The sequence below is a fragment of the Antedon mediterranea genome, chromosome 5 (genome assembly GCF_964355755.1).
Source record: "Antedon mediterranea chromosome 5, ecAntMedi1.1, whole genome shotgun sequence".
In the NCBI taxonomy this organism is placed as follows: domain Eukaryota; kingdom Metazoa; phylum Echinodermata; class Crinoidea; order Comatulida; family Antedonidae; genus Antedon; species Antedon mediterranea.
This window is the reverse complement of record NC_092674.1, coordinates 11,839,797-11,863,084: the sequence shown is the minus strand read 5'-3', so window position 1 is coordinate 11,863,084 and position 23,288 is coordinate 11,839,797. Positions and strand designations below refer to the sequence as shown.

The following is a 23,288-nucleotide window of genomic DNA, read 5'->3' as shown; positions in this document are numbered from 1 at the left end:
GATAGGTTCATCGTTCAAACGTGTCACTTGGCTCTTCTATCGTTTATGATTATCTTTATGTATTTTCACAAACCATTATCTATCATATTTCTAGAGGATTATGTAGGGTGCTATGATTTGTTAAATCTTACTGAATATCTAATACGCAAAGATCAGATGGATATCGACACGTGCATTGGATACTGCTATCAAAATATTCTGTCATATGCCTCACTGTTTTTTATTTTTTTCTACGACTGTTTAAATGATGTAGGTTCATATCAATGAATAAGGTATACAACACCAATTGTAGCGTCCAGTGTTCAGGGAAAGCAACTGAAACGTGTGGGGGAGAGGATGCGTTACAAGTATACAGTACCGGTATAGGTAAGGGAAATGTACGTATTTATTCTGATGATGACTTCAGTGCGATTTTCACATAAATCAATAACAATATTAAATTTAAGTGGTATCCATTTTTAAATGATCATTGGCCTACTATTAAGTATAATATGATTACCATCCGCTAAAGTAGTCTATGTTACTCTACATAAACTTATATCAGGATCACATCACAAGTGTAACATATTTGAAAGATTACTCTACATAAACTTATATCAGGATCACATCACAAGTGTAACATATTTGAAAGATATGATATGTAACAGGCATTATGGAGGTTCACATCTTAGATGGGCTGGCATTAGACTTGCCCCAAGTCTGTATTTTCTTTTTTATTTATTTGTTTTTATTGCGACCGCGATTTTTGTCTGAAAATACAGACTTGTGAAACGCGTATAGAAATCGATTTGTAGACCGCAAACGTCCGATAAGAATGACGTAGGTGATCATACCGTATTTGGCTATATGGGGCGGGCGGTATGTAAATATGGATTTCGAATCAACCAATGATCATCTTGTTTCAAAATGAAAAAGATCGAGTACGTACAGTGCTGAATGTACGAGACGAGACTGTTGATAAAATCGTGTTGCCAAGTTGTTTTTTTATTAATTGTTTAGTCATTGGCCTAGACCTCTTTCGTAGGTCCTACTCAACTCGCACGTATGACCTGCCAAATAAAACGCCAATAAAGTAGGCCTACATGCCACCGGCACACAACAAAGCTACACCACACACTACACAGAACAGGACAGGGTCTGGGTGGGAATTAAATCAAATTATCTCCGCGTAATAAATGATCCATTCAATGTTTGATTTGCGGAGAAGCAGCCTATCTTATCAAGACGAGTTTTCATGTTCTTGGGAAAAATCCCATCAAATGTTTACCAAACTACTAGGCATATAAAATCATTTCTAGCCTTCAGAAACTTTCATCAATGTACCAAGTACACGTTGTCTAAACGTAACATAGCGCATGCGCACCATCTTAGTTGTTGAATCTTTGAACTTCTGAAATATGAATATTAAAACGGTGTACGAGTGAGTAGCCAATCGCATGCAGCTGAAACTAGTCAACCGGATAATCGTATGCACCAAGAATTCTTGGTGTCAAACCACGTGACTTGTGCGTGTTTCCCCAGACGGAGTATCCAAAATCAAGTAGTATACGTATGAAACGCCATATGTGCCAAAATATTTATCTTTTTACTAATATTAAGACAAAACTCCGTCTGGAACCCAGACTAGGCTGGCATGTATATCCATGAAACATGCTTTAGTAGTTACGGTTAGATTAAGTTTAATATGTTGGAGGTTTTTATACTAAGAATACAAAGAAAACGGACTAAATAATTAAACTTGAGTCTAACTATATTCTGCAAATTATCAAATATTACCGAGTGTACGCAGAATAAGGTTTTAATGGATAGGATGTTTTATTCTTTACTGACGTGGCGTGAAAACGAAAGTTCGTCTAGTAATCCATTAAAGAGCAATCACCGCCCGATCTATGCAAACGAATCAGCAGTATGTATTATAGGCCTACTATTATCTCGTACTGTTGTTAGGCAGCGGTAAACATAACAAAATAATTCCTTTAATTAAAAAGGATACATATTGTTAACGTTTTATTAATGATCTACTCCTTCTGCCTAATTTAGAGTTTAGACTATCATAAAAATGTATCGATCCAAATATAACAAAGCGAGGTATACATGAACTTTGAATACTAAAAAACGAACCAATTTGGTTTTAGGTCTTAAATTAAAACTGGACTACTAGGAAAATTAATGAGAAACAAAGTGTTTCAAAATGTATTTAAGGGTTTATAATCATTAAGTTTTACCTCATTATTAGTATGAGGTACCGTTACTAAAAATGTGAAACGTTAATTACAATAATAAGTATATTTATACAGGATAATACAAATCCAGAAATCTTTTTTTGTTGTTAAATTGTTAAAAACTAGATGATACGCTCGCTTCGCTCGCGTACCATCTAGGTCGTGCCCACAGATGGTTCTCGAATACACAGTAATTTCAGCGTAAAAAAATGTTTTTTTTTAATGTACGTACTGCAGGATGATAATAGTTATTATTGTTTACAGAAACGAATAAATAGACACGATGATTTATGTATTAAACTGAAATTAGCACACTGGGAATTACTTCCGAAAGAGAAACTTGTCACAAAATGAGTCCACATTTGTTATTTGGACTCATTTAAACAAACCCAATTTGTGTTTTGTGTGTAACATTAGGGTTGAGGGATGGGGAAAAGGATATGGGTACAAAGAAGAACAATGTTTTAATATATTCTTTATCTACTCAGTAACGAAATATGTTTTTCATGTTTGATAGGCCTATAAATAATATACCACTTGATACAGTAACACATTTGCGATTTAATACTTTGTTAAAACTGTCACTGTTATAGTCCATTGAAATAGCATGTACATGTAACGATACACGTACCACTACAACGTTTATATTCTTTGTGATTAATAATAATACAAACGTTGAGAAGCAACTGTCAGTAGTACAGTTTATTTGTATATTGTACGTTTTGTATAACAGTAGGGCCTACTCACAGGCCTATAAATAATATACCACTTGATACAGTAACACATTTGCGACTTAATATTTTATTGTTAAAACTGTCACTGTCATAGTCGATTGAAATAGAATACGGTAGTACATGTAACGATACACGTACCACTACAACGTTTATATTCTTTGTAATGATTAATTAATACAAACGTTGAGAAGCAACTGTCAGTACTACAGTTTATTTGTATATTGTACGTTCTATATAACAGTAGGGCCTACACTCACAGTAATACGTTTATTTGTACATGATTGTGTTATACATCTAACAGTACCCACACTCACAGTAAATTCAATAATGGCGACCACAAATGTTAATACGTATTTATTGCAATACTATATCTATATATACGTTTTAGGTTAATTCCCCAAGGGCCAATAAATTTACCTACAGCTGGTGGTACTTGTGTTAAAGCAAAGAGTTATTATTGGAATGTTCCATTCATCGGAAATCAATATATTTGTATAAATGTATATTAAATCTATCAAAATAGTATGTTTTTAAGAAAATAGGTCTGTCTTCAACATTATGATGCTGTACTCGAGCTGTTCAACCGGTTTTCATCCATTAAAAACAATTATCGTAGGAGGAGATAGGAAAATGCGAAGCATCCTCGTATTATTGTATGCGGGTATTTTTCAAGATAGACATGCATTGGACAGTGTATACCACGATCGGAAAACACCCCTATTTGGGGCAAATCGTTGAACCTAAATTCGTTTTAATCGTCAATAACTAATTATCGAACTCCATTTTAATTAGTAAACAGGGTAACATCAGGTGGTTAAAATCAGTATCGAAAGTACGAACCAACTTTATATACCATCGAGTAAACATTCTAGAAGTAAGGCGCGATTTACCGAATTTTGCCCTTACGTAAATTTATATATAGATATTGTGGCAATTCAATGAAGCTTTCGCACATGCACAGAATGGAAGTTATTGAGCTTCAGCATCTTCAACTTGTTATATTAACATTTATCATAGTAACATTTTGCTTGAGTGTGGCAACATAATTCAGTTGGTCTCATTTTGCATTGTTTATCTGATTATGTCTTTGCATTAAGACAGTTTTCTCTTCAGTGCGATGACAATGCTAATGTCAGCGTGGAAGTGCGCAATGTTGCAGTGCTGTGCTTTATATTTTGCTGCTGGTAAGTTTACATGTAGTTTGATAATATGGGGTAGTTTTAGAGTATAACAAAAAATGTTTGACCTGCAAACTAAACGTATCGGTGATGGTTAGCCTCTCATACCAAATTTACGTAGGTCATTATCATGAACCAAATACTATTCATACCTAGACATTTTATTATAGTGATGCCATTATTGTCCAATAATTTTGGTTTATTTGTATACCTTAAATAATATAATTACTTAGTAACGGTTTACTTTTAGCATTCTCAAAACCAATTTTTTTTTCCATTGAGCCTTCTGTTTTGTTGTACTTTTCTGGTGTTGTCTTTTGAATTTGATGTACTGTTTATCGTCTTTTTTATAATGTATTTATGTATGAACCAAATAAATTCAATCAATCAATCTTACTAAAAAAACAACTTTTAGTTGAGTTAAGTATCCGTGATTAAATAAAGCTTATTATTATTATTATTAGTGTTATTATTAGTGTTATTATTATTATTATTCATCTTATCTCTTACAGTATTTTACTACCTTTAAACCCCTTTAGCCAATTATTAGCATATTCTAAGTTGAAATGTGTGTTTGTATACCACAGTTTTAAAATATATGTTATTGTTTAGCCAATTCCTAATGTTTTTAAAGATAGCTCTTAGTATACCTTTGATAGGATAAGATTGTATGAATCCTATCAGATTGTATGAATCCTATCAGATTGTATGAATCCTATCAGATTGTATGAATCCTATCAGATTGTATGAATCCTATCAGATTGTATGAATCCTATCAGATTGTATGAATCCTATCAGATTGTATGAATCCTATCAGATTGTATGAATCCTATCAGATTGTATGAATCCTATCAGATTGTATGAATCCTATCAGATTGTATGAATCCTATCAGATTGTATGGATTCCTTTGCTACATATCTTGGTGCTTTTAAAAGAATATTTTGCCATTTAATAAAGTATATTTTCATGTTTTTTTATTAGATGTTTGCTTTTACAAACTAATTATACCAGTGTTTTTACATGCTTAAGAGGTTAATCTAAATAACGGCCAATCGACTAACTTTATTTTTGATTTTTTTTTTCAATGAGTACGATTTTGTTGGGGAATAAATACAATTTAAAATATGTCATTTTTCCGGATCTTTCTATTTCTGGTGCTTTTATCGCCTATACATTGCGCAATGCTGCGTAAATAGACACTGAGCCATTGAGTTGTAGATATGAATTAATGTACACATTTGACGTACAAAATGTTGTGACGTCATCAAATGGCCACTTGAATTTAAAAATTAGGTTTTTTTATTTTTCGTCATAGGTTATCACATTCAACAGAGCGCATCTTGGTTATTTTGTGTCTGATTTTCGCTCAAACTTTAGTATATGATTGTTCAATTAATTGTCTTTCTCATGAGTTGTCAAAATTGTCATTTTGATGACGTCATCATGCGTAAAAACTTGAATAACATAGGTTGTGTAATTTCACATACACCATAACTTTGACTATCTTACAGCTCTTTAGAATAAACTGTGACCTTGATGATTATAATTTATTATGAAAGCTGATGAAATGTAGATGTGAATGCATATAAAAATTAAGCCTATCGGATGTTGTGACATTATGAAATGGCCAGTTGAAGTTAAAAATTAGATTTCTTCTCTCTTTCGTCAAATTTATACAAATTTTATGTGCCAAATTTTCTTCCAAATCTTATAAATTTTTGCTCTTTGTCTTTCGAAAGTGTGATCTTCAAGTTTATTTTGACAACGTCATCATAACAAAACATTAGAACATGATGTGGGTCACGTAATTTCACCTATGCTACACTGTATATGAATATACAGTATACTGTACATATTATATATGACACATAATAGGTACAACTCAGCACTATAAGAATATATGCATCATGTCGTATGTTAACGTACGTGCATGTTTAAAAAATTCTAATTTCATTAAAATGGTAAAATTATTACCTATAATTCGTCAAAGTGACGAATTAAAGTTTAGTTATGATTTTGTTGTTGTACAGTGCAAATCATGATGTTACATGTAAATTATACTGACATTTTCAATTGAAATATTATTTGGGCCTAAACAATGGCATTAATTGTGTGTATAGCCTCAAATTATAGACACATTATAACTTACCCGTTTTACCGATGGGGAGACATCCTTACATCAACGCGTTCACCGGCGACAAAAACGCGTCAATCGCCAAGTACTAATAACCCCTAAATTACTGAAAAGGTGTAATTTTCTGAACGATTTTTTTTAGAAAAATTTAAAAACAGTTTTTTGGAAACTATTGCCATAGCAAAAAAAAAAAAAAATTGGAAACTATTGCCATATTTTCCCTGTATTTTTATATGTAATCACTTTTAATTAAACATACTTAAACATAATTAAAGCTGAGAAAGTCTGGTTGAACTGAACTTTTAAATATAGCATTTGTGTAAATAAACATCACCTGGTAACACACAATTTGTGTTTCTTTTAAATACCTCTTTACTTAAATTAGGCTAACAATTCAGTATTGTACCTTTTATAATTGTGTATTATCTTGATTGGTTTGTTATCGTTTGCCAATTTTATTTACTTAAATTTAAGTTTGTTTGTAAAATATAGTAGGCCTTATCATCAGAAAACATACCATTGTAGGGCCTTTAATGCACACAGCCTCATTATTACCCCAGTCATATTTGTGGATCAAACACGTCTGGAAACATACTCCCATAATATTTTTACCTATACCAGATATCTATTTGTACATTTGAGTGGAGAGAGGTAAACGTAAGTAAAGTATCTTGTTGAAGAACACAAGCAATGCGACGAGCTTTGGATTCGAACTCACGATCAATAGTTCAACGTCGAAACACTGCGCCACATGCCATATACATGTAATATGTACATTGCTCAGCAGCTATGTTTATTTTTTTTTCTTAATTGAGGCGATAGACGATCGAGCACTGCCTTTACTACAGAAACCCCAAGAACAACTTTACTTCGTCAAACTGATTTGACCTATTATAGAGGTAAATACTTTTTTTTTCACACGTATCTGAAAAAAAAAACTTGAATTATATAGATACTTAAATTAAAGTACCAATGCACCTACTGTTCCTGTCTTGGAAATCAATTCTGGAACGAATTTACCCTAGCTTTCGTAAGTGACACCCTCTCAATTTAAGAGTACTTACAAAGTGAGATGACTAAGTGAATGCCTGATTCCTTGATTTTTTGCTTTTTTTTCTTTTTTGTTTTTATAAAAGAAAGAAATGCAATTTAAAAAAAAAAAACAAATCAATATTTATTTTTTCTTCAAATACAGAACAAATAGGAAATTGATTAAAGATAAACATAATTATTTGTTGCAAAACGGACTCTCCGTCCCGAAGATACTGGTGTTATGACGTTTGTACTGTATCTGTTTGCGACATTTCAATTATTTTTCATGAATATTCATAACATGCTGTAAATTATTATTACGGCCGTTTAGTCGGTCCATTTTCAAATATTTTTTTTTCATTTTCTCAAAATATTGGAATCTTATTTTTAGATGATTATGTAGGCTGCTACCATGAAATTCTGTATGATTATACCGAATATTCTTTAGAAGACAAAGATATGGATATTTACATGTGTGTCTACTATTGTTATGAACATAGTATGTACTATGCCTCACTGTATTACGGTTTTATCTGTATCTGTTTAAATGATTTCAACTCGGTGGACAGAGTACACGACACCGATTGTAACAAACAATGTTCAGGGAAAGCAACAGAAACGTGTGGGGGATGGCACGTCATGCAAATACACAGCACAGGTACGTAAGGACAATAAAGTATTTCTTATATTCATTCATCATTAAAGATAAAACTCTTGACCTATATCATAATCAACATTATTGTGAAATTAGATAAGTACATAGATCAAAGATAATAACATTGATATTGTTAATTTTTATAAAAATATTCCAGGCAACCTCCCGATCGACCAACACAACAGCCGTTTGTGTTCAAACATGAGTATAACAAATAATAATTTACAGCATTTTATGAATATTCATGAAAAAAAATTGATAACAACAAAAAAAAGGAAATTTCGCAAAACAGATACAGTGTACAAAGTTAAAAAACACCAGTATCTTCGGGACGGAGAGGCCGTTTTACAACAAATTATGTTCATCTTTAATAAATTTCCTATTTGTTCATAAGTTTAGAGATTTGAAGGCCAGGTGCGCCGGGCAAAACATTTCTATTGATCATGAATTTCAATAATTATCGATCTATATTTTTCCTATATGTTTTATAATTTTTGGGATTGTATCTGTTTCACACAAGCTTGTTGAAAATAAGCACTTTCTTATCAGTGAAGAGGGATATCAAATTACACAGTAAAATCTCTATTCTTGTGTACACAAATGTTGTAAATAGAAAGGCATTTTTAAAAAACTATAAAAAATAAACGGTATGGTAAAAAATGTTATAAGATAACTAAAAATATGTAATATAACTTGAATTTTACGTCTTTAGTATTTTAGTTGCGACTCTACAGTTCACTATGTTGGTCGGTTTGTCGGTCGGTAAACACTAACTCAAATTTGCGCACGCAATTGGAGCCATGTCTATAATAATAATATCCTGGATTTATATAGCTCCTAATGTTGTGAAACCTCTGAAGCGCTCAACATTTTTGCATCAAAAAACATTCTCTCATAATGCAGCTAGTATTCAGTTTGCCTAAGGATACAAGCAATGCGGCAGAGTTGGATTCAAACCGCGATCTCATGATCAGTAGTCCAACGTCCACCACACTGCGCCACACACCCTTATATGGCCTTGTTATTCAACTTCAGAGTTTTATTTTAATGCTATAGCAAAAATTATCCACCGTCTATCCACCATCTTTTTGTCAACTTCTAGTGAGTCACCAGACATTTTATTACATTAGGTTATTACTTTTTTTTATTATGTATATCCAAGGAAGAGTTAAATTACATTCTTCAAATTTAACTCTTTCTTGGTATATCTTTATATTTTTATTAGGCCTATGTTATTTACATTGTATATCTATGTTATTATGGTCAATAAATATACTCAAATCAAATATTAAAGTCATTTCCGTTTTTAAGTTAGAATATCCGTTGCGGCTTCATTTCTGTTACATGCTTATTTTTATCCTTTTTAATCCTAAATATTTAAGTATATTTCAAATATGAACAGGGTTCTTCTACTATTTCATTTGTTAGTAATATTAGTTTTAAAGAATTTTGTAAAAGATTTGTAGCAGTCATACTAATTTCTGAAAATTAACACTTTTTGGAATGGTACACTAAATGGTTTTGAACTTTGATTTGATGGATATGATTGCAACATTGAACCATTATTATATCTATAACTACGAATAAAAAAAGAAATATATAATAAATATTGCGCCAAACATACGTTTGCCATGTATATGGCCATTTATCTAAATAAACATTTAAAAAATAAAAAATGGAAGTTATAACATTTATTTTTAAAAACCTAAAATTTAAGAAGACCAATGGTGCCACATGCATATAAGTATAAGTCGACATTTCGACATATAGAAACATTTAAACAAAAATAAAACAAAAATACTATGTATTTAATTTATGTATATAATTTTGACATAGCAAAATACAAAATAAATAAAACAAAACTGCTATTTCGAAAGTTCGACATAACTATGTTTAGACTAGTTCAGGCGGGTTCGGTGGTGAATTGGGAAGTAAGCCGTGAATAGATCCCCAACTCTTTTCGAAGATTGTATTCCTACTTTAAACATTCATACGAGACCAACGGCTTAATATCTCAGTGCTATCGACATGTATTCCAACCAGCCAACACGTCACGATGGGATTCGAATGGTGGACTAAAAGAAACATGGTACTTTATGATTCAGCGCAGCAACTACCACACGTTTAGCCAACTGTTGTAATGTTAGGTAGAAATACGTTGTGAGCCATTCTCCTTTGCTTTTGGGTGTTCCAAACTACTGATTCTGACAAACCACATAGTCGAACAAGAGAGTTGCTAAAATAGAGAATATTATAGTATCAAGAATCATGATAAACATCCTTCTTGTGATTTTGGCGTACGGCCAAAATTAGTAAAAATAATAATAAAATGTGGTCCAGAATTGGGATCCTGGTCGGGATTGCCTCCAGAATTAATTGGAGTCTTCCGGGACCACATATCTATCTATGCGTTAGAATGTGGTTAAGATCTGTCTTGTAGTATGACGTAGGGCCTAAATTTAATAATAATAATAACAAGTAGTTCTTAATTAAATTTGCATTCCTTGGTTTCTCGTCGGTGTGAATGGTCACCGCCAGGGTGTCACCGGAGAATCACTGCGGAGTTTGATGTGTAGGATTAGTCTGTAACCATCTATGTGGTTTAAATTTGGAAAATGTCCGTCTTTTAATTTTGACGTTATCCCAAAAACGGACAATAATTGCTTCGAGGTCTGAGAAATTACTCTGATATAACATTCCCTATCTAGGATACCAATTATAATTAATTATATATTATGTAATTATCAATTATTATAATACACGATTCTCTATGTATGCTGTTTATCATATACGGTATTCTATTTTATAACATATCTGAGTAGAGTTACTGTTTACTACGCGTGTGAAACCAATCTATTGTGTAACGTTGTTCTACTCCGCATACCAAATTAAAGCGCTGCACATTCGAATAGTTTAGCCTATCCTTAAAGTAGGAGATTAATTTTTTATTTTCATGCAATGTTAAATATAATTTTATTCAGTTAAAGATAATAAATATTAACTTACCTTAAGTGAGTGATGCTTACCTTAAGTAAAATAAGGAGGCAAAGAGTATTGCTCGTATAAGCTGCCTCCTCTCATAGCTTTTGTGTGTAAGTCATATGTTCGTTCAAATGTGTTGAGTGTTGTTCTTGAAATAATGTGGTAAGGTGAAAGTTTTTATGATACGTATAGCTGTAATAAATTACCATTCCTAACAGATACAGTAACTTAGTATCTACATGAACATTCTAGAATAAGATGTTTTGATTTAAGAAACCATGTAGGCCTATAATTAATATAAGAAAAATCAAGAACATTCCAGAAATGCTATTAATAGAAACTGTAATCCAATAGTATAAGAAGTATAAGGAATGATCTAGAAGGTTTTGAACATATTGTATATAAGGAGAAGTATGACAATTGTATAAAAAGGGAGAAGGATTTTTGATTGAAGCAATTTATGAAGAAAGTTGTTGGATATTAGAGGTTGGATATTATATTGTAAAAGTTATTGTGAAGCTGTTGTTTAAAGTGCTTACTGGATTGTTAAAAGTTAAAGTTGATTGAAATTAAAGCTTTGTTTTTTTAGTTATTTGACAACTTTATAGATTTTTTTGTGTATACTTTTATGTCACACGGGAGTTCCTAAAGTATTTTCAACAGCTCGGAAACATACGTAAAGGGAGTTCGTGACAATAGCAAAGAAAGAAAACTGTTAGTATAATAAAGTAGAAAGTAGACCTTCAGCTCATGAAATTATTTATAATAATATTATTATTATTATTACATACTTCATCCATTTTTCGTAAATGTTGCAGGATCCTTATGCATACTAAAACTGTTTACATTTGGTCTACGTGTTAAATGGATATAAGTAACTTAATTGGTGTACAAACCCAAAAGTGTTCTGTTTATGTTTGTAATTGTTTGTTGTTGAGAGAGCATGATTAAAGCTCACTTTTATCAAACTGTATGTGAAAGGAAAATGTGGTGTGCACATAATATTAACACGATGACGTTATATTATCATTACCATAATTGGGCACATCGTACCTATTTTGTCCAACTAATTTGATAGACTAGACAAAGTTTAAGTCATCCTATTTTTATTTGTTCAATTATTAAACACGTATTTTTACAAGTGTAAATTGGAGTAACAAGTTCTTTTGTTTCTTATCTACTATTACAGGTCTTGTAGAATCATCAACTTCTCTATCAATACCATACAGAGGTAACGTTTCTAGTTAACTAATTTTGTTTTATGACAACGTCTTACTATATAAACAGGACATCGAGATTTACGATTGGGCTAATTAAGTTCTTCTTCCTATTACCGGCGTATTACTTTGTTGTCGCACACTTATTCTTCTAAAAATAACCTATACATTGTATTCTGGTTCTTTTATTTAAAAAAAAATACACATAAAATAATACAGATTCATAAAAGTGGTCATAATAATAAGAATCGAATTGCGGCTCAACCGTTTAAGTTACATAAAAATAGAAAGTATATACATTTTAGAATTAAAAAATTCCAAATGTAATTCCAATGTTTTATTTATTTCTAGATGATTATGTAGGGTGCTACATTTCTTTAATCATTTTAACTGATTATAACACAAGTACCGATGACATGGATATTGACACGTGCGTTGAATACTGCTATGGACATAGTCTGCCCTATGCCTCACTATTAGGTGGTGATGAATGTATATGCTTATATGACGTCGGCTCAATGACAGGAGTAAACAAAACCGAGTGTAAATTACAATGTCCAGGGAAACAAACGGAAACGTGTGGGGGTCAGCGGGAGTTACAAGTTCACAGGACAGGTAAGGAAACGTATGCAACTTGTATTGATTCTGTGATGTTTAGAGTAGAGCCTCAACAGATGTTTTAACTTTCAATACTGTGTAATTGATCTTTTGTCTGTATCGTCCATGATTTTGAATCCTCTAATAGTTCTGGCTTTTCAATCGATGTGTCGTTTAAAAAAAGGCTGTTTACATATATATTTGTAATTGAATTCTTTTCTTATTCTTTTAAATTACTGGCAAATTATGTCAATAGGATTTGTTATGGGAAATAGCTCAAGTTCATTACACACGTCATCTCAATTGGATGTGCATAGACAAACAAGAACTCCGGGTCTGTTTCCATCCGACGTGATTACAGAGATTTCGCTTCTCACTACACAAACTTATGAAGTAAGTTTATTGATAAATAAAAAACTCTAGTAAAACTTGCAACATTTTATTTACACAGACTGCTTAATGATGATAACAGTTGCTCTTAAATCATCAGGTGCTGGTTTATATAAATATTACAGCACTATAAAATTCGTCACTTTTTATCACACAAACTTCTTACAATCTGCTTATCCCACTTACCTTCTCGAACTTTAAAGACTTCAAAATAAAGTAATTCGTGCCATCAGCTGGTCTGTATAACATTTTGAAAATTGAAGATATTAATATATATATCAAATTGGTATTTATTATGTAAAAACTTATTGATTGCAATTATTTACGTCTTAAAAAATATATTAGGAAATTTAGACGGTTCTTAACATACGTAAGTCCAAACATTTAATATGTTTATATAATTTTGTATTTCGTTTACGGCCCTAAGGAATTCTCTGTGTGGTTAATCTTTAATTTATATATATTTTGATTATTGCCAGAGAATTTAAGAAAAAGATGAATAAATTATTATTTGTTTAATGGTGTCTTTAATCGCATCACTGATAATGTATCGTACCCTTAGATGAGTATAATTACTGTTTTTTTAGATAGACTTTTCGCCGATTTCATGGATTGCGTCAGAAGAACCACGCATTTTGAATCTATTAAAGACATCTTCGAAAGGAAACATTACCTTAACAAATGAATCAAAATGTAAGACAAAAAGTAGATTTTATTACTGAAATGCAATTAATAAACAATATAACTCATTTAAGCAGTTTTAATCTCATCTTTATTGGACGACGGTTGTAAACATTCAGGAACTTTGGACTATAGATAGTTTGCTGTTAATTAAAGAACAATGAATAACGTCATTTAAATAACGGTGAAATGAGTATATATGTTACCTGTATGTACATTACCTGGGCCGTATAGCTACAAATGCAGTTGGTGATATTTTAGGACAACCCCACTGATTCATTACATTAATGAAATACACCAATAATGTAAGAACAAAAATGGAATAAAACACAATGAAATTTACCCAATAAAACCGTAATTTAAAAAAATAGTCAACCAACCGGAAACAATACGTCACAGTTTTTAATCATCCTTTTATAAAGCAAAAGTAATGTTCTGTATATCTTTTCTCTTTAGAATACCTTTTAATAATTTAGCTACAAAATTACAAATCAAAGTTTGATTTTATTATCTTTATTTCCAAGATATTGGAAACAAAATATAGTATTTTATTAAAACTATTAGGCCTACTGCTTTTTGTATTTGATTAATATATTCTTTTCTTCTTTTCTTCATACGTTATTTAATCTCACCAATATCAGACATAACAGCATCATGGATTGGAAATGCAACAAATATCAAGGAGGAAATCGATACAAAGTTTAATCAATCAGCTTTTGTTACTGTACAGATTCCAGATAATGACGGTTGGTGTGATTTATATTGAACATTGAAATTGCAAAACAAAATTAAAACATGACTTCTTGTGTTCCTTAAAGAAGATGCTTTCTCTGTGGACAAACAATATCGTTTTCAACGTCCATGCTTTTCACTCACTTTGGACATAGGTATCGTTTTATTATCAAACTATTTACTTAGTAGGTTGCCAAATTGTCAATTTAAAATAATGTATATATAGAAGAACGCTACGCTACGTAAGTGGGAGAAAATTGTATAACGTTCAAGATTTATCCGAAGTTTGTGTTTATTTAGTCTGTAGAGCCATGTGGAGAGCGCATACCTCAAAAACTCTCTAACCTCATCTCAACCTGCTTACGTAGTGGGAGAAAATTGTAAAACGTTCAAGATTTATTAAAAGTTTGTGTTTTTTAGTTTGTAGAGCCATGTGGAAAGCGCATACCTCAAAAACTCTCTAACCTCATCTCAACCTGCTTACGTAGTGGGAGAAAATTGTAAAATGTTCAAGATTTATCCGAAGTTTGTGTTTATTTAGTCTGTAGAGCCATGCAGAAAGCGCAAACCTCAAAAACTCTCTAACCTCATCTCAACCTGCTTATGTAGTGGGAGAAAATTGTGAAACGTTCAAGATTTATTCAAAGTTTGTCTTTATTTAGTCTGTAGAGCCATGCGGAGAGCGCATACCTCAAAAACTCTCTAACCTCATCTCAACCTGCTTACGTAGTAGCAGAAAATTGTAAAACGTTCAAGATTTATTCAAAGTTTGTGTTTTTTTTAGTTTGTAGAGCATGTGGAGAGCGCATACCTCAAAAACTCTCTAACCCCATCTCAACCTGCTTACGTATCTGGAAGATAATAAATATAGTAACATTAAAGTGACCCTCAAACGATTTAGACTAAAAATCTCCTTTGGAAAATCAATATTAGGTTCATATATTGAAAAGGAAGCCATGCTTATTGCTAAAGGTGTTTAACTTGCTAGAGTGCGGTAAGGAGTGTATTATTCTGTTATTTGCTAAGATTCTTCTGGACAGAATAGCGCCATAAATGTCAGTTGTGTGGGCCTAATAGTATTAACGTTTATTCTTCTTTTAATAGGTAATCTAGCAATGGTTTTGATGTATATTGAAAGTGGCGATGTGCTTAATGGGCCTGGTAATGATGTACCTTTAGATAATACCGTGTATGTATTAAATTCAACGAGGCCTATTCTAATAATAAACTAAATTACGGTACAATTACCTCATTTTGTATTCAATAAACTATAAAACAAAATTCAACAACCACTCCAGTAAGAAGATCTAGGATGTTCTTTTTTTACTACAGCTATATCCATATAAATTACAATTTCTTTTTCTGTAGACATTGACTTCTCGGGAATGCCCATTATCTATTTCACAAACCTTCTGCATTAAACAAAATTTTTATATTGATTTCACCTATTTTTCCGTTGTAGAATGCTTTTTTTGATAACTTTAGCTGTCATAATTATGCACATCATAATGTTTTTGTTTTTATTTTGTACGGAATTTTAGAGGATTAGCATCAGGGAACGTTCTTCATTCATACCTAGTCAGTGGTGTGCTCTCCATAAGTATTTATAGAGAAAATGACAAAGTAGATGCCCAAGTGATGTACTCTCTTCCAATTGTTCCACTAAACGTAAGATAAGAATCCTATGTCCTGACCATTTTTAAACCATTACATAAAGGCTCGATAAGTAATATCAATTTATCAGCCTTAAAAAATATCTGTAGTTTATGAGTGCCATAATTTATAATTATCTCAATCTGTATATTTTATAAGTGACCTTTTTTAAATGTTGGATATATTTATTATTGTTACTCTTTATTTATTATAGGATTCCTCAGAATATGAAGCGAAGTATGATTGCGTATTCTTTGATCTTCTACCGAGGTAAAGTATTTGTGCTTCCACTCAATTCATGTTGCCAAATTCATTTTAATGCATTGGAGCTTTGTGATGTAGTAATATTCAATTGTGATAATTAGTCACCATTAATCATTCCACAAAAAGAATAACATACAGTGACTCTGGTGTTATCGACGTATCTATTATTTAATTGAAATTATTAGCAAATGGTCAACAAGAGGTTGTCATGTGCGAAATGTCACAGAGAGGTTTGTTCGTTGTTTCTGTTCTCATCTGACGAGTTTTTCAGTGTTAATGCAGATTTCAAAAAATGAGGTAAATATGATATGCTTGAGGGGTTTTTTTTCATTCATTATTTAGAAAATTTCGTAGGATTTTAATGTTAACTCAAGTATGTTGTACTGGGTAATCACATTTATTTTATATTTTTTCTTTTAAAAATCCTATTTTAAACACCATTCTTATTGGTGATTGATTTATGTTAAGAAATTGCTATTTTAATTGCTTATTTGTGTTTATACTGTTTTTTAGTTACGGAAAGATGACGAAGTTATAAACACATGGATTACAATAGTCGGATTGAGCTTGTCGATTGTGACGCTGTCTATCAATCTACTAATCTACCTATTACTGAGGTTTGCAATTTAAGTTGAAATTGACATTTTTCTCCCTTTAAAGACTTTTTTACTTAAAATTTCACCTTTGTAAGCTATCCACATTTTAGGTATCAACATGAATTTTATTTATTATTTGTTGAACTCATAAGGTGTTTTATAAGAAAGAAATTTTGTTTGTTTACATGTTGCTATTCTTCATAAATAGGAACAAGTTAAACATGCGTTACAAGATCCATATCAACCTCATCATTTGCACATTAGGAGTTGATATACTATTTTTATCAGTTCTCAACCAAATAAACCGTAAGGTAGGCACCGTTTCTTTTTAATCCTTTACACAATATTAATTCGTTCAAACTAAGTGTGTATCAATTAAAAGGCATTGAATTAAAATAGATGATATATTCTTGTGAATACATTTGGTCAACTTTTAATTAGTTAAATTGAATACTAAAAAATATGATATTCTTTTAAACGTAGACGATGTTTGTATTCATTATAAGATAAAAATATGAATTTTCATTTTAAAATGTGATATTAATCCGATTTGAAATTATCTTTAAAAGAATGTTTCCTTTTCGTTAATACAATAATGATTCAAGGTTCAAGATTCATTTTTTTTGTCACATAATATTATATTATATTATATATCTTAACTTTTATTAGGAATTCATGACCATTTAGAGAATAAAATTTATTTACATTTACAATACACTTGAACATTATTTTTTTTCTTTTAGGTGTTATGTAAGACAGTTTCAATCCTCCTGCATTATCTTGTTCTGTGCATGTTTATGTGGATGCTGGCAGAAGCTATTTTCTTGGTTTTAAAAGTAGTATACAACAAGTCTAAAAGATTCAAGCTAGTGCATTACATGTTGTTCTGCTACGTGACGCCTGCGTTCATTGTTGCCATGGTTATAACTTTTAGTCATGAATGCTACGTCACTGATACCTTGTATGTATACATTTTCATGAGTTACAATATTAACTGCTGTTATTAATTAGGTGGAGCCTGGAGCCATTGAATAGAGGATTTAATCGATCAACGAATGAAATATTGCGTAATCAATGAAATTATTATTATTATTTAGATATATTAGATAGGTCTAGAGTAGACCATGTTATTGTTAAGAAGATGAGCAACTTTAGATGGTCGTGTTAACGATTAATTGTCTTTATTTTAGATGCTGGCTTAAAGTTTCGTGTCGCTTGGTTGTTGTTATTCCAGCTTGCTTGATTATTGGGGTATGTACACATATCTACTATAAAGCGCTGTATACCTAGAGTCCAAAACTAAAAGGAAAAAAAAAAAACTCAAATATAGATACGATAAAGATATTAAGTTACCAAGAATAGAAAATCTACAAACATTTTATCAAATAGGATAAAAGGTTTGACTTCTTTATAATGTAGAAAAACAGTTTTATGTTTCAAAGTATAAAGAATAATTGAAAATAAATCATATTTCCTAATTTTAGATAAACATATTAGTGTTGGGTAAAATGGTACATGTGATTTATAAAAGATCTGGATCAATAGTGACTAAGCCTCCTAAAAAGCAAAACGAGTACAAACAATTAAGGTAAGCCAAATATTTATATTGTTTATGAACATTACAAACTATTACAACCTAAGTTATAGCCTACTGTAATAACAACAAGGCCAACAGCCATTAAGTCGCGTGCTACAATGCATAGTGATACCGGACCGACAGACAAACAGACCGACAGACAAACAGACCGACAGACAGACAGACCGACAGACAGACGGACCGACTGACATAGTGAAATATACTGACCGAAATTACTGAACATGTTTAAAAATGTTGAAATGTTTAAAAACATTTATATTTTTTATAATTTATACGTGCGTAGCCTGTCACTTTTGACGTGCTCGTATAACGTAATTTTGAGTTGAAAAGTAAGTCAAGAAAACAGAAATCGGGCAAAAAGAGTGCGCAATAACATTTAACGCGCAGTGCGCACGCAAAAATCTGCGCACTCATGGCAATTTTGTAAACGCTTAAAATTGCCTGAAACGTACTCTTATTTCATCGAAAATAAATTTTGAAAATTTTAAGCGCGCGTACACATGCGTTACATGCACTACGCACGTAATTGTATTGCCATATGATGATTTATGCCCTGAAATTTATGAGTACCAAATTTTATTTAATTGTGATTCATGGTTGTTAAGATATGATTACAAACGTGATTTTGTTAAATCGTGCGTAGACCGTGTAATTTTTTATTGCGCACCGTGAAAACATAACCACATCGATTCCTGGCCATAAGGAATATTCTGTGAAAAATTGACTTAGCTAGATTAAACTGATATCAAGATAAGGTCATAAAGGAATAAAACGCATAGTGATACCGGACCGACAGACAGACAGACAGACAGACAGACAGACCGACAGACAGACTGACAGACAGACAGACAGACCGACTGACCGACCGACATAGTGAACTATAGAGTCGCTTCCACGCGACTAAAAAGTTTGTTTGGTTGGTAAAAATTCCAAGTCATTGGAATAAATATAATAAAATGAATAAAATCACATTGTAAGATGAAATAGCTTAAAAGATTGAGAGCAAACCGGAAGAAAGAACGGCATCAAAAGAAAGAAAGTTTTATTTTTTTGTTCGTGTGTCTTTACTACTTTGTTTACACCGGTAATGTTTGTTTGGATAAATAAATAAGCCTGAACGGGCCCCATCATCTTTTTTATATGCGGTTTTTCATTTTAGGAATGCCGTTAGAGGAAGCTTTGTTCTTCTTCCAATTCTTGGTGTTACATGGATAATCGGAGTTTTAAACATCGACTCAACAACCAGTGTGATGGTATATCTCTTCAATATACTCAACTCGTTACAGGGGATATTTCTGTTTGTGGTTTGCTGTCTTCTGGATAACCAGGTATTTTAGAATTCGTAGTTATTTTACTGAAAATGTATGTAGCAAAAAACCGACTTAATTGTTCTTATTGATGATCATGGCGAAATGTTATTGGACTCATGAAAGTACTATATATTTTCATCTACTAAATGGGCCTTAATATAAATTTAACCTTCTTTTTTTTAGATTATAGATCCACTAATGAAGCTGATTGCAAAACACACTCCGGGCAAGAATCGAGTAAACATCAGTAATCAGGTAAATACTAAACAATTGTATCTTCGTTGTATGTATTGGTTAAAAGAATGTACAGATATAAATAATCCACCACACAATAACGAACGTGTCCCAGATGAGCATTAACGTGATGTTAAAATAAATACTAGTAACAGTTACTGAGTGTTACCTAATACTGTAGGTCTACCAATTTAATTCGATTCGAAATGGAATATATTTTTTAAAACAGGGCAGGGCCGACACAAAGCATAAGAACTTAAAACTGGAGGCCCAGTGTACACATATGGCTCGTGCGAACTTTAAAGAAACCAGTACTTCTTTAGAAAGAGTAGGGGGTTACCCCGGTGTACTGGTCCATGCAGCTCCTGTCGTTGTGGGCAGACGAGCGGGCGCCGATTGATGGCAGCACTCGACACGAAGGGACCTTTATTGTATGTGTCGTCCACATCTGTGCGGAATTCAGCCCAGTAGGATGCAAGTCACATGTTATTCCCCCATTTTACATCTACATAGTTTAAAATATATAAATAAATCCTTGTTTTGCTTACAGGAAGAAAATGTGATTCGCAGAACCGATGCGTTGTCTGATCGCCAAACGACGTTTATAACAGGCCACGTGTGATTATTGTCGGTGGATACGTGTCGAGGATCTATTCATTGATATTTCACTAGCACCATCCACAACTTCACTTTTGTTATTATGCACTACTTGTTATTATTATTTTTACCACTAGACAAACTAATGTAACATTGTGAATGTAATTTTAATATCGATAATCAATATTTAAACTGCACCGAAGAAAAGTATGTTTGGTGTTGAGTTTTATTATACAACAGCGTTTGAACCTGTAGATCATAACCCATTGTAAATAGAATAAGAAACAATTGTCGACAAAGCCCTCAAATAGTTCGAAGCATATGTTGTTAAACGATATTATAAAGAATTCTGAGATCGGAGTATAAATGTATTATGTTAGATAATATGTATGATGTGTGACTCAAGGATCAACCTTAAGTTCATCATTATTTACTGCATACACCAAACCAATTTCAGACATAATACATGTTTTAAATGTCTCTTATATTATTTGTATGCGGATGATACACATATGTGATCCTAGAAAACTATGTGATCTTAACGAAGCTTTTAGTAGGCTGAATAATGGTATCGACGACGTTAGCAAAAGGATGTGCCTTAATAAGTTAAAATTAAACGACTCTAAAACTGAATTACTTATTTTATAACCACCGAGGTGTAAATTTGACCAGCCAAACATTGATATTTGGGTGGGTTTCCTTTAAATTCTACCAAATCTGTTTGTAAACTTTTTTAGGAACGTTTTAATATTACGGAACTCAGTGTGCCTTCATGAGCTGTTCTTTTGTTTTAACTGCAATTCACTCATTGTCAGAGTGTCCAAAGAAAATATCAGTCGATTAAAAAACTTCAAAATAGTTCTGCAAGATTAGTATTCGGTGTACCATGGGGGACTCCTACAACATTAGTCCGCCAGTTGAGCAAAGAGTAAACTTTTGATTTAATTTATCATTGTGTAAATGGCATTGCGCCTGTCTAATGTGTGAACTAGTCAGTAAGTGCAATATTGTAAACGTACTGGTCTTAGGTATGTTACTAAACTTTATGTTTGTTTTCAAATCTACCTCCTACCATGTGAAAAATACTAAAACAATACGCAGTGACACAGTGACACATTTTAAAACAAATTTAAAAGCTTTTTTCCAATAAGCAATATTCACCAGATGATCAGTCATTGTAAAGGTCTTTGATTAATGTAATGGCGCTATATAAATGACAATGTTAATTGTAATGTTAAAATATGCATATTATTTATTCTTGTTTTAATCATCAATGAACTGATACTAAAAAAATATAACTATTAACAATTATGTTAAGCGATTTGGTTTATTTTAAAAGATTGAAATATAGTAATCAAAGAAAAACAAAATCGAAAACGGAATTGCTTCTTCTAGATTAATGTTTTTCCATTGTCATCAAAGCAAAGTAGCGATAGTCGACTTAATAATCCAAGAGGCTTATATGTATTTCCAAAATATAAATATTCTAAGTTAAAGTATTTAAATGAAATTGATGTTATTAAAACTATATAATTGCAGTTTTTCTTTATAAAGAACGGATGTGCGAGTGAATGCCATGTTAGATCATGTTTTATAGAAATTGCCTACATTATTTCTTTAATATTAAAGTAGGCCTAGAATAGTTATATGTTTGTGGACCATTTTGAAAGGAGAGGTCTAATAATTGTGGACTCACATCCACTCTTATAAACTAAAACAATGTAAGACAAATGGAAAATTTTGTTGTTTTTCTGTTATATTTTGAAAGACTTTTATGGTGGTAGATAATGAATTTTTATTTGACCACAAATTTGAATTTAAAAAAATTGTTTGTACTTGAACAAAATTGTAATTTAAAGCAACACAACGTGGGTTTTTCGGGTGGGTGGGGATTTTCATAAGTGAGCCTTAATATTTCATTTTTTATGTATCGACATCATGGCGGAGAATCCGATTTTTAACACACTACGTCTTACTGTTGAATTCCGGTATCCGTTAAATACTGTTTTGCATAGTCTCAAACATTCCTTTATTTGTTCATGGATTAATGAATAGATGGATACATATCGAAAGAAATAATACCGAGACCTCATCGTCGCTATATGCCGCGCGGTGTATTTGATCATTTGCGACACGATTTCAACTGGGCGCAGCTAAAAGACTTACACGTAACGCACGTAATTTTACGACGGGAAGATCATGATTAAAATAAAACGTTACATTCAGCTTTATATTACCAAAGTATTACCATTATTCAAGTTTGACGAAATTGTTTTTTTACGTGTCTCATCTTCTTCTGCATGTCTGGGGCGGATCTAGACATGAGAGATAGGGGAGAGGTCCCACAAGAAAAGGGCACATCCGGGACTGAATATTATTTTGATCAAAATGTTAAGATGTGACTACCTTTATTTTCTGGCCTGTATGTTTAATGTAAGTGACCTGCTTCTTTTGGAGCGTATTGTAAATTGTGAATTTGCAT

The 23,288-nt window shown here is 31.9% G+C and overlaps 1 protein-coding gene across 1 annotated transcript; it reads left to right on the top strand.

Moving 5' to 3' along the window:
- Nucleotides 1–15,670: 15,670 nt before the first annotated feature.
- LOC140049689 (adhesion G protein-coupled receptor L4-like) lies at nt 15,671–21,065 on the top strand. Its single transcript, XM_072094639.1, has 12 exons — nt 15,671–15,744; nt 16,097–16,223; nt 16,423–16,478; nt 16,658–16,769; nt 16,986–17,089; nt 17,277–17,379; nt 17,812–18,029; nt 18,259–18,319; nt 18,553–18,656; nt 19,825–19,993; nt 20,159–20,230; nt 20,760–21,065. Exons 1-12 carry the CDS (start codon nt 15,671–15,673, stop codon nt 20,829–20,831), a joined length of 1,272 nt encoding a protein of 423 aa, XP_071950740.1. The 3' UTR covers nt 20,832–21,065.
- Nucleotides 21,066–23,288: the final 2,223 nt, after the last annotated feature.